This window comes from Lindgomyces ingoldianus (genome assembly GCF_010093535.1).
Source record: "Lindgomyces ingoldianus strain ATCC 200398 unplaced genomic scaffold BDR25scaffold_35, whole genome shotgun sequence".
Classification (NCBI taxonomy): domain Eukaryota; kingdom Fungi; phylum Ascomycota; class Dothideomycetes; order Pleosporales; family Lindgomycetaceae; genus Lindgomyces; species Lindgomyces ingoldianus.
This window is the reverse complement of record NW_022985196.1, coordinates 692,344-710,290: the sequence shown is the minus strand read 5'-3', so window position 1 is coordinate 710,290 and position 17,947 is coordinate 692,344. Positions and strand designations below refer to the sequence as shown.

At 49.3% G+C, this 17,947-nt stretch overlaps 2 protein-coding genes across 2 annotated transcripts; one reads left to right on the top strand and one right to left on the bottom strand.

Moving 5' to 3' along the window:
* Window positions 1-446: 446 nt before the first annotated feature.
* BDR25DRAFT_269363 (uncharacterized protein) lies at window positions 447-5,897 on the bottom strand. Its single transcript, XM_033687159.1, has 4 exons — window positions 5,607-5,897; window positions 1,058-5,560; window positions 691-1,007; window positions 447-630 (listed from the first exon to the last, which is right to left on the bottom strand). Exons 1-4 carry the CDS (start codon window positions 5,797-5,799, stop codon window positions 580-582), a joined length of 5,064 nt encoding a protein of 1,687 aa, XP_033543027.1. The 5' UTR covers window positions 5,800-5,897; the 3' UTR covers window positions 447-579.
* Window positions 5,898-6,069: 172 nt separating this feature from the next.
* Window positions 6,070-15,502, top strand: BDR25DRAFT_345757 (uncharacterized protein). Its single transcript, XM_033694081.1, has 7 exons — window positions 6,070-6,202; window positions 6,253-7,708; window positions 7,756-8,096; window positions 8,146-12,661; window positions 12,714-13,104; window positions 13,152-14,243; window positions 14,293-15,502. The coding sequence occupies exons 1-7, from the start codon at window positions 6,172-6,174 to the stop codon at window positions 15,355-15,357; spliced, it is 8,892 nt and encodes a 2,963-aa protein (XP_033543026.1). The 5' UTR covers window positions 6,070-6,171; the 3' UTR covers window positions 15,358-15,502.
* The last annotated feature ends 2,445 nt before the right edge of the window (window positions 15,503-17,947 follow it).

Sequence of the window (17,947 nt, the reverse complement as noted above, 5' to 3'; positions counted from 1 at the left end):
CGTTCCCCATCCCGAGTGGCCGATGCCGCAACCTAAAGTGCAACCAGTATGTTGCAACATCCCAGTGCCGTATATAGTAAGCGCATGCATCAAAGCACTGCATTGCTAAGGCGGAAGGAACGGTTCAGGGGTACGTGGAAATAGGAATGCAGTGACAGAAAGCTGGATATGAGCGCGGAGAAACAACCTTAGAAAAGCGTGGAATGCAACAAACGCTTCGTAATCAAATTGCAGGGCTTGGTACAGTGCGCGAGAAAGCCAGGGTCGTCTGGATGTGAAAAAATTTAGGTATGGTAAGCTTCGGCTTCGGCATCTCGGGTACTTTTTGACATCCGGGTCTTGGCATTAGATGAGGGGGAAAGGGTCTCCGCAGGCATGTCTGAACCACAACACAATCGGCAAGGAGATAGAGATGAAGACCGAAGTATGAAAGAACTAGTTTTGAGGTGCATTTCGTCGTGTAGATGATCTATGAACAACATACTATACAAACCCAGCTTCCATATCCATTGCCCGAAAATTCACTTCACTCCAGTCTTCAAATGTAGGATGCAAAGCCCCCTTTCACATAAATTGATTCTACGAGAAGATATTCGCTCTCGATTTCTTTAAGCTCGAAGAATCCTCGTACTAGTCTCCAAATTAGCTTCGTTGCATTCCATCCAAAAGCTGCGTTTGTTAGTGACTTACCTCCAAGTACCCCGTAATTTCAACCAAGAGAGTGAAGCAATCCACTAAATCCGTCAAATCCTCTCCAACGCCACCATTAACGCTGCCGTTCACACCAATCGTTGTACCCAATCCTCCATTAATCCCGCTAACGCCTACGTTAACACTTCGCTTGAAAATTGCAACCATTGAATGTCGATTCTCCTTTAGAAACTCCCTGGCTTGGAAGATGGTCTGATCGTTCTGGCGGCCGCGCGCAACAACTGCGGCGTTGATGACGCGAAGCATGGCTAGCATAAGGTCATAGTATTTTTTAAGGGCATCGGGGTTGTCGAACTCTACACGATTGAATTAGATAGCGAGTAGAAGAGAGAGAAAAGGGACTTACCGAGTCCGATATCTGGATCTACATCAAAGATACGCGATTCTCGAACCGATAGGAATAGGCCGGCATTCAGGACATACGCAGCGCCGAGGCGGGTTTGGGATATCCGTAGAAGGAGCGCGAGACTGGCATCGTAGTACGATAAGAGCATAGAGACTTGGGGAGCTGCCGCGGCTCGGAGATCGTCTGGGATGTGCTTGATGTTGTCGACTAGCACACCAATGAAGTTTAGTGACACGAAAGCTTCCAAAATGTATTTAGACTCTTGTCGAATGGCCACGGCAACCAATGCATTGAGAAGGAGTAGGGCAGAAACTTTACATGTCCCTTGACCACTGTAGGCATCGTCGCATATTACCTCGAGAAGGTGGTCCCCACAGGTCTTTACCGTGTTCAACACGTGACGCCCCAATGGCGATCCCTTGGTAGCTTTCTCAAAGGTGCCTTGGATGTACCTGAAACAGATCTGGTAGCAGTACTCGCGGAGCTCTGTGTTCGATACAGGACTGTAGATACCAACCAAGGCTGCGCGGAAGAGCTGCGAAAGTCGGTCATTTGCGAAGTCCCCAGCCTTGGTCTTTTCGAACGCAGTAGAGTCGAATTCAATCCTTTGAATAAGTGACACAGCAAGACTAACAAGTTGCAGGGCCTTGAATATGTCGCTGTTGTAGGCCATCTCAAGCTTAGGTAAGATTACTTGAAGCGTTTGGAGGATGAACGAAGTTCGAGCGCTAACGTCAAACTCGCAGCCCTGGAGCGTAACAACCAATAGCTGGACCCACGACCGGAGGATATCTTCATGGTAGCTGACAATCTGAACCCGACGATTGTATTCGGCAAAAGAGACGAGCAACCGTTGGGCTTCTTCAAGCTCTTCAAGCTGTTTTTGCTCATCCTGAGGCGGGCTTTCTTTTTTCCAAACCTTCATCTTGAGGAGGAAGAGCTGCTCGATCAAAGGCAATACGAAGAGCATCACACCATCCTTTTCCTCTTGACAAACAGCTAAATTGATGCCTTCTAGCAGTTTGTGGTCAGCTAATGGTCTCTCTGGGAAGTCGAACTCGATAAAGTCAAATAAATCGAAGACATTTGGATTAGGAATTGGATCCTCGCCCGGCCTTATCGTTGTACCCAACAAAACAGATTGGATCCGTGACTTGAGTGTCGGCATTCCCTCTCTGACTGTCAATCGCAGTTCTCTTGATTCGTAGTCTAGAAAAGCTGCGCGTTGCTGCAGGAAGTTCTGTAGAGCAATGGCCGATGGTTCGCAGAGGAAAGCGGCAAATCCGGGGCTGCCCTGCTGTTCGAGTTCGAATGCTTGGCCAAGAGAGAAACCATTCCATAATGTGCTTCCGTCGACAGCAACAAGCTGAGGAGCCTGGATAAATAGCAGCTCGTTAATTCGTAGTTCCTCCATCACGATCGAACTTGTCAGCGGCGATCTCCACAATTTCTGAAGCAACAGCCAACATCGACTCCTTATTTCAGATTGCCAGGCAATGAACGTGTTCCCATTGTGATCTGGGTAGTTCACAGCAAGTATTAGAATGGCGTGGAACAAAGACTGCCCATTTGCCCAAAGGCTGTCATCAGCAACGCGCACACTTGTGCTGCCGCAGGAAAGGCCGAGCAGGATGTGGGCTATCGTAGGCCTTGTTGACACTGCGGCGAGACAACTGTTCAGGAAGTCAAGGATTCGAAGTTTAACAATGTACCCAGATGCTTCTTGACCAGCCTCAATCTCATCCTCGCTTTGTCGCATCAGGCTAAAAAGACAGCGCCCGATACGCTCGGCTTCATTATCTTTCTCCAAGATCCCGACAATTTTGCTACGGCCTGAACGCTGGCCAAATCCTGCCGGAGATACAGCGAGCTTTCGAGATGAAGACAACTTTTCGAGAAGCTGGAGAGAGGCAATTGTAAGCGTCTCGTGTCCGGTGCCGCAGTAAAGTCCGAGATCGACGATGAGCTGTAAATTGTTGAGGATCGCGTCTTCAAAGGAGGCGAGGGCCGGATTAGAGACCGGTAGATGGTGCATAGAGGGTTGTTGCTTCATAAAAGGCCTGACGATGTCAAGGTATGTTGCCTGTAACCTCATAATCAGGTCCATGACCTCAATGCTTAACATTAAGGATTGAACCAAAGGAGAATCTGATGGTGATGCATCCACTTCATTGACATCGTGATGGGAAGCTGCAAAAAGAGCTCTTAAGACTTTGTCGTTAAAGAGCCATTCCATCACGCGGGTGAATGGATGAAGGGTGACATAGGCAGCTAAGGATGAAGCTTCGATGACCGAATCAACTGTGATGTTGGACTTGTTTGCAAAGACAACAAGGTTCTCGTTGAATGTCGAAAGAGACGCTACTATAAAGCGTAGACAATTCCATCTTAATACATTACGCTCCAATGAATCTTGCACGTCCTGGGATCGCTCTGCAAAGACTGATTGCATGGCGAAGTCGACATATTTCTCGATGCCGGGCATTCTATGGGTTGAACCTAGGCTCTCCGGGAACGGCAGAGCATCATTAAGGCCCTGATCATCGGAATATGGTTCCACAAGAGAATGGAGAAGGTTAATGAAGGCAACGGATTCATCATACTGGTCTGCCAACGTAGCCCAAAATTCGTCTCGATGAAGAGGGCCTGGGACATTACTCTGTTTAGAGCCAACATAGAAGCCGGATACTGTCCAGCTGTCAAGATCATTCCAAACGGCAGTTGCACGCTGGACGTTCTTGTATGAAAGTAAACCGGAAATAGCATCGAAAGCAGCGGCGCGGACGCGGCTGTCGACCTTGTCCGTACACAATCCAAAGCAGAGACCTGTGATACTGTATTCAGGATGGTCCAATAACCAGTTCCGTGCGAGGGGACTCTGTCGGCAGAGATGGGCAAGCAGACGTAGATAGCTCTCGAGCATTTTCCCACTTTCTGGCTCCTCAATCTGATCTGCATGGTGCTGCGCCTGTTGATACAAGGCGCCCTGAATAGTTTTCTTTGGCTCGTGAATATTGGTTCGGAACTCAATGAGTTCATTGAATATGTGCGTGTAGCTCAAAGAGCTCGTTCTTCGTATTTTTCCAGAGGCTGATGCTCCTTCTTCCATCAGGAAGTTGTGCGCAAACTCGGCATTGGACTCCCCGGTGGATATAGCTCTGAGCATCTCACAAAAAGCCGCGATGCGCGGAGTAGGCTGTCGTTTCGCGGCCCATTGCAGGAACCCATACAGATTGCTCTCTTTGTCACTCCAGAAATCGTCTGCGGCTTCTTCAAATCCGTCGTAGGCGTATGAAATGATGACTAAGAACCGTTCCAGATGCAGAGTTTGTTCTGCTGGGCTTCGCTGGAAGTGTGATTGAAGGCGCCTTCGTTGATCATCCTCTTCAACTTTGAGCCTTCGAAGAGTATCGGGCATGTTCGTTATAAAGGAGTCCACGAAGGTCTGCAGCTGCTCCATAACAAGGACTTTGAAGAAGTCTTCGGCCTGTGCCGAGTCCGACGGCAAGACAGCGGTGTCATGGAGCAGCCAAGATATCATGCTCGTTTTTGCTGGGTCGTACCATCGAGTCGGGCGGACATCTTGGCAGAAAGACAACATAAAGCTGAAAGCTCCATCATTGAGAGCTTTTAGAAACACCTCAGATCGCGCGCTAGCTTCTTCTTCGAAATTGACGTTTCGGAGATCGGGGTCATGGGGATTGGGGTCGATGTATCTGCCGCTGTACTCTGCCAACCACCAGGTCAAGGCTGCAGCATGAAAAGTCCGCAGAGACCAATTATCGCTCTCTCTACCAGCTATGAAGGAGGCATGCAGGGCCCTTGCATCACTAAAGCTGGTGTTCGACTCTAATGCTACCCAAGAAGCTAGCCGGATGAACATAGGCACATAGTGGATGGTGATAATGTCGTGCCTGTCGAGGGTCTTGATCTTTTCCAGGAGAGCTTTGAAGTTGTCCAGACTCGCAAACCCAGGTTTCACCATGTGGGTGCAGATTGCAGCAAGGTTCTCGTGTTGGCGAGTAAGGCTCTGGCGTTGGAGGGTCATGATCTCGACAAAGCCCGGCAGCGGCACCTGGCCCACAACCTGGGCACTCTGCAGACGCTCCGAAATCTGATGCAGCCACCTCTCTATAGCCTCCATGCTCGTCAGGCACTTGGCCCAGAATTTGTGGGCATTCTCGAAATTGACCCCCTCAATACCCATTATGAGGTGGACCGCCTGTAGCAGCGTCTCCTGGCCCATGACCTCGGCCTCCCCACTGTCTAGCGCGGCCTTTACTATTATGCGCAGACACAGGAGCAGGGTCTCTCGTCGGAGGTGGAAGCGGATCACGGCGGTCTGGAGCTGCGAACGGTCAAACTCCAGGGCTTCAGTCTCCGCGCCGAGGAAAAGGGCCGCGGCCTGCAGCTCGTCAAGATCCAAGGCCTCCGCCAATTCCAGCGTCTGCTGCTTGAACTCATCGTTGACCTCATATTCAGTGTTGTCAATTGGGAACTTGCCTGGGACATGTTAGAAGCGTTCTCAACGACAGGAAGAGCGGCGTACCGGAGCTCAGCGCCTTCCGACTTTGGTCGTTCTTTGGCGGCTTGTCGAGGAGCGCCTTGAACTCGTCCAGGCTGGCCTCCAGTCTCTGCACGAGCTTCTCCAAGACCGGCAGCTGCAGATCCGTCAAGGCACAGAGGTCACGGTGAAGGCCCTGAAGGCGGGTGAGGCTGTCCGCCTCTGGGAAATCAGCCATGGTGAGATCAGACTGTCGGTTTGCGCATTGTGCGCCAAGGGGGTAGGCGGCGCGGTGGCAGTGGCAGTGGGAGTAGCAGGGCCGTGGTTGCTGTTTTCCTGATGTGCGCCTGCTGGAAGCTTTGGAGAAGAACGCGCTTGGACGCGCTACATCCCTGCCGCTTAGTCAGCACTGAAGCTTTCACCCCCGGCCAGAGCTCCGCAGAAACAGCAAGCACTCCCAAGCGGCAGGCTGAATCCATCGACGCGCTTTCGAGACACTTGGAAAGAAGCACGATGCTCTAGTGATGCCCTCAATTGAGCTTCTACCCCTAGAAATGCCCTCGTCCCCTCTCAGTCCACCCCAGACGGAGAGGAACCCGCACTCTCCAACATGGGGGCGACCAACATCCAGGACGCAAAGGGTAAGCGTACCCCTGCTCTGGTGATTTCGTGTCTAATATGGGCTTTGCAGTCCTCATCTCATCCACCAGAGTCATAGACAGAACCAATGGTCTCAAGGATCTCATCCACATCCTTAAGCACAACCGTGGCAAGCCTAGTCTCGAGAATCTGGGAAACAAAGCCTACCTTGCGCTTTGCGAAACCCTGTTCCAGTGTATGCGGGACGAGCGGTCGTCATGGCTTCGTAGCAGAACCAAGTCCGCGAAAACCTCAGTCCTCCTGCCTCTCTCCGCGACTGCTCTCCGGCACATCATAATTTCTGGCGTTCGCGCAATCAAAAGCTCGACAGTCGAGTTAATCGTTGATCACATAGTCGACGTGTTGCCGGGGAAGGGTGGGGCGCTTGTAAAACCGCTGCTCGAAGACCTTCCCAAGGCTCTACGGGCGCTTCTGGAATACCAGCCTCACGTCGAACGTCTTTCGCGGGAGTGTTGGGATGCTGCCGTGGACTTCTGCATTGAATCGCTCTCGAGCTTGTTCACAGAGCCCGACCTGGGACCTCCAAACAGCTGGACGAGCACCGGCCTCTCGTCTAGCCGTGGACGTACCCCCAGTGAGTCGGCTGACACAGCATTGAAGCCCGGCGCAAGGACAAAGTCAATCCCCGACGATCTTGTACACACGGCGGAAGATTTCGTGAATTGTATACAGTTTCTAACGAGAAGCTCAAACGCCCCGGTGCTGGAAAAGGCCGGTCAAATATTGTCAACCTTGGTTCAGTTTCTGGAACGAAAAATTGGCCGTGGATACTCAGCCGCATTCGTTGCAATCAACTCCATCTTAGTGCGGACAACTCTTCACTCCACTGACCTAACCAAAAGCACCATTCGAGACCTATTGCCCATAATGAAGTCTATGTGGGCTGATCCCTTTCTTAGGGATGAGATCTTGATCACTCTAATGCGCACAGAAGCGCATATCTCGAGCATGCTAGCTGAAACGCACGAGGAAACTACTAGTTCCGAGCTCGAGGCTCTCATAGAAACAATCTACGGAGATTACCGGCGAAGACAAGAAAGCTCGGCCCTTCAATATCTCGAAGACCATCATCTCTGCTTTCGACATATAGGCAAAGCTTGCAATGATACTCATCCGCTAAACACATATGCATTCTCAATGGGGCCGGGCAATAGCCGCTGTGAAGGTCTTTGGACGACAGTGTCTGCTATTGCTCACTTCTCCTTCATACTCGACGAGAGGAAACGCAAAATATCTCAAGAACGAGAAGATAGGGAAGAGATACTGATAAAGCGACTGCGAATTACCCATCATTTTCAAGAGTACCTTCGCCACATCTATGAACCTAGATCCAGTGCGAAAAGGGCTGCATTACAAGTCGTTGCCTTCATGGCCCAAGAAGGCCCGTTGGACACGGAGGACCTTAAACAGATGTTGGAGAAGCTCACTGTTTACATTGCAGACGAAAATCCGGCTCATTCAACATGGGCAATGATAGGGCTAGCAGCGTAAGTCTTCCAATTCTAGGACGGTGACAACATCTGACGTAGAACAGGGCGGCCTTTCAAAAGTCTGCTAGTCATGTTTCTCTATCGCCACTTTGGATATCGGCGTGGCAAAGTGCATCTCGAGTTATCACATCGATCTCTTCGTCCAGAGCCGCATGTCATTTGCTGAATGTTCTCCTTCGGTTGGAAATCGTTCCCTATTCGGCGATATCTGACATTGCTCAAAGCATGTTACTATCCATCGAGCTCAGTGGGCCGGCGTTACTCACAGAAACTAGTTCCTCTTTGTTGGCGACCATTATACAAGAAAGAACCACCGAAAACCCAACACTCTTTAACCAGACGGCGGAACGCATCTTGAACTGGCTATTCACCAAGTGGACGCCAAGTAAGTAATGGCGTCCTTGGCAGAATCACATTCATACTAACAGTCGCAGGCATGTTTCCGGAGAGAACATATGCTTTGTTAAATGCTCATCATTGTGATGCTAGAGATATATTACGTTTACTCCATTCCTGTCTCGATCGGCCTTTTACTCCTATTGATGCTTCACCCTTCATGGTGCTAGGCCCAATCGCGCAGGCTCAGATTCAGACTTCCCAATACAAGAAGCTTACCCACTACCTGCTTCTACTGGATGATCAAGAGAATTTTCAAGTATCAGTGGATCTGAAACGCGTCCTCATAGATTCCACACCTTCGGAGCACCATCCTATGCAGCTGGAGACCAAATTACTCGAATTCTGCATTTCCGAGCTAGAGAAGACCCGGCAACGTTGGAGAGCATGGTCTAAGGAGAGTCCGCAAGGTATAACCTCGGACATGATGCGTATCATTACAAACTTCTGCATTGTCGTCTCAGCTGTTGGATACCTCAGCGATTCTGATGATCGTCGCACCCCAAGTCTTGAATCTTCCGTCGACAGTCTTACACAATCGTTCGTGAGCTTCCTATCTAGACGCGACATTGAGCAATACAAAGTAGACGCAGTCCTAGAAGTCTGCACACGCAGCCTTCCCGACATTCGCCAAGTGAAGACGTTGTCACGGGTATCATTCAAAGAAGCAGGAACCTTCCTGCTCGCTGTCTATCTATCTAAAACTCTCGGAGATCGAACAGAAATGAAAGAATCCTTCTATGCTGAAGAAGATGATTTCATGGATATTGACGAGACTCCAAATTCCCAACCGGGTGGGGGCGTGTTCAACCCCGATACTGAGGTCCCTCGACATGATGTTCAGGCCGAAACTGATGCCGCGGCTCTCCGCTCATCTTGCTCGGCCTACATTCATCTGATCGCATCTTTGGACGATAATCTAGACGACCAGTTGGACGTGGTCCCTACCGGGTTCGTTGAACATCTAGTGTCGGTTTCAGAGGCTGAACTACTTCGCTCGCGGCAATTTGTACGAGCCCTGTTTTCAACATGCTTCCAGTTTCAAAGGACATCGTGTTTGAGGCTTCTCGAACGACTTAGTGATGGCCTTATTGATCCCTGTGCACGAGAATTTAACACTTCCGAAGTAGCAAACGGCATGGTGGTGGAGGTATTGGTTGGAACTATCCTTGTTTGGAGCCCGAAGCCTAATGACCGAGAAGCCCAAGACTTATACGAGAACGCAGAAGCGATGTACGCGTATTATATCAAGGGAATGGAAAAAGGTGGAGTAAGGAGGTCACCAAACCTTCAAAAGGCTATCGCAAACTTCCTCCATGGCTTGCTCAAGCACCAACCCGACTTCAGCCAGAACCGCAAATCTCCATCTGTTCGAACGAGCCTCTTTGGCCTTCTTTCGCATGGAGAGATTACAGTGAAATACCACATTGCGGAGCGACTGGCAAATATTTTTGAAGATTTCATTTTGTCTGAACACGACAAAATCCTACAAGATGTTGACGACAATCTGCCTGGTGACGATGATTGGATTGAAGGGATTGCCATTCGATTGCTAGTACTAGCCAGGCTAGCATCTCGATGGCACACCCTTTTGCGACAAACTGTGTATCGCATCTTCGCAACAGCGGGCTCAGTTGAGCGCGCAGCAAGCCATGCACAGCGGTGTATTTTCGAAGTAGCAAGAGCAAGAGATTTAGCAGATCCACAGGCACTCTTCAAGCTTTTCGCTCCTCAGATCATCTTCACATGGTTAGATCGGAAGCGGAAATTCTCAGAAATACCGTTTCAAACTTTTAACTACCGCAAACTGGACGACCTTCTCCGTGACGTCGAGTCCGAGGCTGTAGGGCAAGCCATTATGCTTGGACTGAAAGAAGAGGTGGGCTACTTAGCCCAACAACTTGGCACTATAAGCTCCGATATATTGATGAGAAATATTGGTAAAGCAGCTGCATATACCCTTTCTTGGGACACATGCAAAGGTTTTGCTCGCAACAAGTCTGACGCGAGCAACGCTATGCTTCTGCGCGATTTGGTTGGACCAGAGCAATATTCTTCGCTAATACAGGACCACTTCCCCAGAGTCCTGGGACACATCTTGCAAACGGTTGATCACGAAGAGCGCTTCAGTAAAACTCTAGAGAAACGGCCTGCGTTCACAGCCACTGCGAAAGCGCTCACCCACATGACCACTATCAGCCACTCCAGTCAGGAACTTGATCTAAAAATCGAGCCGTCATTTTCTGCTTTCTATCTGATTGACCAACTTGAACGTCTGTGCCGTCGCACTGGTGGTGACCCGGTACGCTTTTGGACGCCGAGCAATTTCACTTTTGTAATGCGGATGCTCCTGGACCGTATTCATCCAGCTCTTGGTTCGATTCACGCTCGGTCCATCATCCGTAAGGTCCGTATCCTCATCGCCCTTGCAGGAGAGGTCGCCTATGAAGGGTATCCTTTGCACATGACTCTTCAATCTCTACGACCATTTCTCACAGACATACAATGCGCAGAGGATACGCTAGGAATCGTGCAGTATCTCTTCGAACACGGGGCTCGCTATCTAAGTTCTCAGCTCAACTTCGTAACCGGGATTGGCTTGTCTATCCTCATCTCTATTCGAGAATTCCTTGGATCCTCCCAGGAGAGCACTACCCAGCAGTCTCAACACACCGCAACGATGAACAAAGCGCAAATGTTTCATGCATGGTTCACAACATACCTCGAGTCACTCGCCAATACACTCGCCTCTGGTGGCTCAAATTCTGCCGTCAAGGCATTCAAGTCAATTATTACAGCGGCTTCTCGTGTCCGTACTGAGGGTAATTCAATAAAAGGTAGTGACGAGAGTAGGCTACTGCTGGAAATACTAGATGACGTTCGGTCTGATCGAAGACTTCTCAATAAGACCTCACGAGAGGTTGCCCTTGGGCTCCTTTGCCAGAACTTTCAGCCAGCACTGACCGCCCGAGAAGACGTCCTCGGATCAGATGCGGACGTAGTTGACTATGCACCCCAGGTATGGGAATCATGTCAACGTAGTAATATCGGTGATGGCTATCTATTATGGGCAGCTAGAGTCTTAGGCCGGACCTTCAGTGCTTGCGGAGAGGTGAAGCGAAGTGCAAGACTGTCCCGCCCCTGGTCTGGCCAGTCTCATTCCCCGAGAGCATCTCTAGGTAAGAGTTCGCGTGCGGCAATCGTCAAGAATATTATCGACTTATTCTATAGCGATGATCGTAAGGAGGTGAGCCTGGCAGAAGATGGAGTACGGTTGCTCATATCCCGCCTCTCCTCGGATGACACCTATGTTGGAGAATTGCAAAAGACAGTACCGGTACCCATTGGCACCGCCCTCAATCTACCTATGCCAGAGGAACCCGAGCCCAGGTCAGTCGTACATACTGAGACGCTTGAGCAGAGTGCATATCCTTCTCAACCCAAATCCGTATCTACATGGATTCAAGATCTCGCCATTTCACTGTGCCAAGTAGCTGCGCAAGATCCAATTCTAGGCTCATTGTCCCGAATCCTTCAAGGCATTGAAGGTATGGCAGAACTGCTATTCCCTTATATTCTCCATCTCGTCTTACTACAAGACTTCGATGGAGAAAGGGTTGTTCGGGGTACTATGTCTGAAGCAACCATGTCATGGTTTAGTAACTGCGATTCGACTACCGTTTCATACGTGCGAATCCTGATTGAGGCCATTCTCTACCTCCGCAGCCAGCCTACCCCGAAAGAGGTAACCCGAGTCGACCGTGATCGATGGGTGGAAGTGGATTACCTAAAAGCGTCCCAAGCTGCAACATTCTGTGGTATGTACAGAAGTGCGCTACTATTCGCAGAGACCTCATCAGGTCAGCCAATCGTCAAGAGCACTTCAAGACGATCATCAATACTAGTAGGGCCGCCCAAACTTCCAGTTGAGCTGCAGCTTTCTATTTACAAAAATCTGGACGAACCGGACTCATTCTATGGAGTAGATAGGGGTTCTAGCCTGTCTTCGGTGCTGGATCGCTTGGACTACGAGGGAGATGGGGTGAAGAGCCTTTTGTTTCGCGGAGCTCGCCTAGACAGCCAGATTCGGCGATCTAATGCGATCGAATCGGTTGATTCTCGAGGAATGGTTAAGTCACTTATATCACTTAACATGAACAGCATTACCCACTCATTACTTTCCAACGACCAATTCAAGGATATTGGGGACGATGTTGTTGATAGCACTCTCCACACTGCACGGAAACTTGGTCAATGGGATATCAAAGCTCCAGAAGGGAACCATACCGAGTCGAGTACACTCTTTAAGGCATTCCAGAGCTTGCACTACGCCTCCGACGCTTTGAGCGCCAGGAAGTCGCTTAACCGACAATTCTTAGCCACCATGAGTTACTTCTCCGGTCGCGACAGTTCCTCTACGTCGATGAAAACTCCTCTGCGAACGCTTGCCGTGTTGACAGAAGCAGACGACATTGTCACTTGCACAAACCCGGAACATCTCCTCGATATTTGGGATCAAATGAAAGGTCGGGAGAAATGGATGCGAGCAGGAGAGTACGTCCCCCAAATCCGCTATCACCCCCCTAGATTGCTAAATTTTGCGTAGATTCGATGACGTTCGACTACTTTTGTCTTGCCGAGAAACGCTATTCAGCGTACTGAGTACCAACCCCTCGTTGCTAGATTCACTATGTGCACGCACTGGAACAGTTCGTCACATGGAAGTGGAAGCGCTTGTCTCGTCATCAGCTATCTGCAGAAAACAGGGGGCTCTTCAGGAATCTCTGGCGAGTGTTACTTATTTGTCAGATATCGTGCAGCAATGCAAGTCGGTAGGCCTTGACATTGAAGTGGCCGCGCAACACGAGGTCGCCAGTGTTCTTTGGGAGCAAGGCGAGGCCGAAACATCCATTCGAATGCGCCAGCATCTTATCGATAATGCCAATTTTGATTCTCAAGCCACTAACATCAGTCTACCAGTGTTGTTAGCGAAATTGGTAAGTACAATTACGAAGAATCCAACAGTTGATACTAACACCCTTAGGGTCATCATCTGGCTGAAGCTCGTTTGGCCAAACCTGATACCATTATCAAGGAGTACCTCGAACCGGCGATTCATGAGCTGAAAGGACAAACACAAGGCACATACCCAGGGCAAGTCTTTCACGAATATGCCCTCTTCTGCGATAAGCAATTACAAAGCCCAGAGGCCGCTGAAGACATTGCGCGTATCAAGACGGTAATGGACCGCAAGCACCAGGAATGGCAAGACTTTTTAAAGCTGAGCCAAACGGACAAGAGCAAGAGTATGAGGGAAACTTACCGACGAAACGCGCAGCGAGCCCAAAATTGGTATAATCTCGACCATGGTGAGTATGAGAGGTTGCGCAAAAGCCGTGAACAATTCTTACGTCAATGCTTGGAGAATTACCTCCTCTCACTCCAAGCGAGCGACGAGTACAACAACGACGCTCTCCGTGTCTTCTCCCTATGGCTTGAGTATTCAGATATGCCTTTAGCGAATGAGGCTGTTCGAGCTTATCTCTCAAGAGTACCCAGCGGTAAATTCGCCCTCCTGATGAACCAACTATCATCCCGACTACAGGCAGAAGCGACCGACTTCCAGAAGCTCTTGTTTGAGCTAGTGTTCCGAATTTGTGCTGAGCACCCGTATCATGGTATGCACCAGATCTTTGCTATTCAAATGAAGGTCGGTTCAATTACAAGAGAGGATGTCGTCCGCTCAAAAGATGAGTCGGCGAAGTCTCGACAGCGGGCTGCGGCTCAGATCGCCCAGATGTTAGGTAGCGACAGGAAGGCAGGGAAGTACTGGAATGTGATATATCAATCAAATGGACTCTATCACAACCTTGCCATGTTCAAGAACGAACAGGATAACCGGATGGGCAGAGACATCGCGCTGGAGAAGTATGGAGAGTCGAAGGCAATGCTTCAGAAGATTCCGCCGATGGGGGTCCCTCCCGCCACACTAGCAATTGAGGTTCGTGCCAGTTGCGACTACAGCGACTTGCCCAAGATCGTTGGGTTCAAACCAAGGATGACAATTGCCAACGGCCTCAGCGCACCGAAGATCATCACGGCACTCGCTTCTGATGGCAGGCCGTACAAACAACTTGTATGTATCAACCTGTGCATCTCTACAACGTAAGCTGACTCAATCCAAGTTTAAATCCGGCAACGATGACCTCCGGCAAGACGCCATCATGGAGCAAGTCTTCGATCAGGTGTCTCGTCTTCTGAAGAACCATACAGCGACACGCATCCGCAACCTCGGAATCCGCACCTATAAAGTCCTCCCCCTCTCCACTCGATCCGGGCTGATGGAATTCGTACCAAACACCATGCCACTCCACTCGTACGTCATGCCTGCGCACGAAAAATACTATCCGAGTGACTGGAGATCAGAACAATGCCGCAAGGAAATCGGGAAATGCCAAAACGACTCACTGAATACACGGGTCAAAATATGGCAGAGAGCAGCAGACAACTTCCATCCTGTCCTACGCTACTTCCTGCTCGAGCGGTTCGAGGACCCCGACGAATGGTTTGAACGACGTCTAGCATACACACGATCCACAGCCGCAATCTCCATCCTCGGCCACGTTCTCGGCCTCGGAGATCGCCATTGCCACAACATCCTCCTCGATGAGAAATCAGGAGAAGTCGTTCACATCGACCTCGGGGTTAGTTTCGAAGCCGGACGCGTTCTACCTGTTCCTGAAGTGGTGCCTTTTAGGCTCACCCGCGACCTAGTCGATGCAATGGGGTATACGAAAACAGAAGGTGTGTTTAGGAGGTGCTGTGAATTCACCATGGACACACTTCGGGAAGAACGCGAGTCGATTATGACGCTGTTAAATGTCCTGCGCTACGACCCCCTAGTTAACTGGAGCGTAACACCTACGAAAGCAAAGAGGATGCAAGAAGGGCCCCAAGAAACGAACGCAGCAAATGGCGCCGGTCCGAGTAGAGCGGGAAGCGTTATGCCTGGTAGCACCCCTGGCCCGGCAATGGCGATTGGAATATCGGGTGTGATCGACGATGGTGGGGAACAGAGTAACAAGAAACGAGAAGAGCAGGCGGGCGAGGCGGGACGGGCTTTGAGTGTGGTGGAGAAGAAGTTGAGTAAGACATTAAGTACAAGGGCGACAGTTAATGAGCTTATTCAGATGGCGACGGATGAGCGGAATTTGGCGGTGCTGTATTCCGGGTGGGCTAGCTATGCTTAGGAGGTTCGGTTTCGACGTATTTGTGAGAGGTTGAGACGACGTGAAAAGGCATGTATAGAGAGAGCTAGATGTATGTGTATAATCTTGAGGTATGAGTTCGAAACGTAAACTAGGTAGTTTATAGTAGCCACGTAGCGCTTCGCAGCTGTAGTTGTTTTTTCATGTTGATAGTTTTGGGTTTGGTACATTTTGGGGCCTAGGTGACCCATGGAAGTGATACTGCTCCTGAAATTTCCAAACGTATGTCGTAACATCGTCGCTCTCACCGCCGCGAGCTAAATCTTGGAAACGCGAATGTAATTTTGACGGTGCTGTTAATTGCATTTGGAGAAAATGAAGTTGATTCGGTATGAAGTGGATGGGGTGGAGGCATTCGACTTCTGTTGAGGTGGTAGAGCTCGGGTACCTGCTACTTGTATAGTCTCCTTAAGCAATCTAGGGGTTCGCTGGAATGATTCTAGGGCATTAGCTATCATTAGAGCGTACAGCGATAAATTTTGACAAGTACCTGAAAATATCATCGTTCCAATTCCAGCAGCAGAAAGTATGAGCCAGAGTCCAAACTCTCGAACTTAATCCTTCCATAGCTTCCAAGGTTCTCCTGCATAAAACAGTATGGTTTTATCCCTGCAATACTATCAAATTAGAACCGAATAAATATTGTACCAATTAAGATCATGGCCCCCAGGCTTGTTATCGTATGCTGAGAGCCGGGCTCACAATTTTGGTTTCCCATCAAACCTCTTATACAGGTCTAGGTGTGGATGTCCCTATAAAACGCACGTATCCATGCCATTTCGAATATCATAGTTTTCCCTTTCTTGTTCTGGTGTAATCTCTTTGTTTCTGCTGAAGGCTTTATGCCAAAATATTGGTCGTGGTCTATATTTGATGCCCTCGCTGGTGTTCGGTTCCGGTTCACATCTCGTCAGGAGAGCAGCATCTAAGCAAGGACCATAAGCAATGCCATCAGCACCCAATACCAAATTCTTTGCTACGCTTTATCTTTGATACCCTCGTGGGCTTTCGTTTCCAACCTGTCTTCTTCTTCTGTGTTGTATAGTTTTCGGCGTAAATATTTGAGAGCTTCCACTATCCAATCCTGGAACTTGAGAGACAGATAAAATGCGGCCAGTACCCCGAAGAGCGGACTTCTTCCAAGCGGTGGGTGAAGAGACGGCATGACTCCTTAAAGCCTGCTGCAGGCGATGCGAGATCGGAGGAGTTAACTCACATCTCGAAAGTACATTCTAGCTTACCCTACATCCCTTCCTTTAGTGTTACTTCAGACCCACTAGACTGCACGATTACCCCTCTTCTAAGCGTCAATTCCCAATCCACTGCTTCAAATACCCTCGTGGCCGTTCCATTCTCGTTAATACTTCTGTCAAAAGGTCCTAGGGAGCCACTGTTAGAATATGCTGAGGTATGAATATTGCAGGTTATGTAGGAGGGAAGGCTGTACAAACATCCAAGGTGGCCGTAAAACCGGAAGCAAATTCAGCCCGGCCACACGAGATCAGTACGCGTCTTTCAGCTACATCTTTTGAAAAACTGCGTATATCTAGACTTTGAAGTTGACTAGTCTCCCTTTAGTTTTTATTCAATCCTTTACGTTCTACTCTTGATCTATACACATTCTCGTCCACCATGGACCCGTTCGAGCCCATCAGCCTTCTGATTGGTGCGGTGGCGTGGGCCTCACTCTCAGCACTTGCTTATAATGTATTTATTACTTCCAGGCTACCCCGAACTCCTTTTAATCTAACATGACTACTAAAAGGAGATATTACTCACCTGGGGTGATCTTGTCGAGAACTCAAGATCCGAAAGAAGGATGCAATAAGGAACTAGATAGTTCGAAACAAGGTCTTATAGAGAGATACCTTAAGTCAATTGTATCTCTGTCTGAACGCTGATAAACTTCGGGACCGCTATAGGATTCAGTTAGCAATCAGCTGCTTCCGGAAATCGTTTCAGCGGCTGTTTCCACTAGATACTCGACTACAACCTAACACGATAGCGAAGAGGAAATAGGCGATTCATGATAAAGCCAAATTTGAGACGCTTACCGCTTTTATCAAAGATCTGATCAACAATCTACCCGATCTTGTGCCAGGTGTATCCAAATCCCAGGAGACGATGGTGAATGGCGACATTACTTCTTTGGGAATTCTGAGGTTTCGATTGATTCAATCCGCTTGTGAAGGAAAGTCTTAAACTTAGTCTAACATTGCCAGAGTATCGGCATGACCTCTGAGATAGGCACAGTTGCAATTGATCGGCTGCATGTGGGAGAGTGGATTCAGGATGTAGAGGCCTCTAAAAATGATGCAGATAAGGTCGACGATAAATTGGGGTTGACGGCCCTAATCAACTCAGTAATGACAACACGAATTGGTAGCACCTTATCCAAGTTGATGTCAAGATCTGTGACTACAAGAAGAATTTAACGTCTCTACGTTCTTGGAATAGTGCTTTGTGGTTCCTAACCATGTTTGTGGAGAGACTCCGATCCACCTTGCCATGAGGCTGCTATTGGTTCCGTCGCCTTTGAGCTGAATAGGACCAGCTTTTTCCGGTGAACAGT

Coding starts and splice junctions, on each gene's coding strand:
- BDR25DRAFT_269363 (XM_033687159.1), bottom strand. CDS start 5,799: ATGGCTGATTTCCCAGAGGCGGACAGCCTCACCCGCCTTCAGGGCCTT. Junction 5,561..5,606: donor TCGGAAGGCGCTGAGCTCCG/GTACGCCGCTCT, acceptor AACATGTCCCAG/GCAAGTTCCCAATTGACAAC. Junction 1,008..1,057: donor AGATCCAGATATCGGACTCG/GTAAGTCCCTTT, acceptor TCAATCGTGTAG/AGTTCGACAACCCCGATGCC.
- BDR25DRAFT_345757 (XM_033694081.1), top strand. CDS start 6,172: ATGGGGGCGACCAACATCCAGGACGCAAAGG. Junction 6,203..6,252: donor CAACATCCAGGACGCAAAGG/GTAAGCGTACCC, acceptor TGGGCTTTGCAG/TCCTCATCTCATCCACCAGA. Junction 8,097..8,145: donor ATTCACCAAGTGGACGCCAA/GTAAGTAATGGC, acceptor TAACAGTCGCAG/GCATGTTTCCGGAGAGAACA.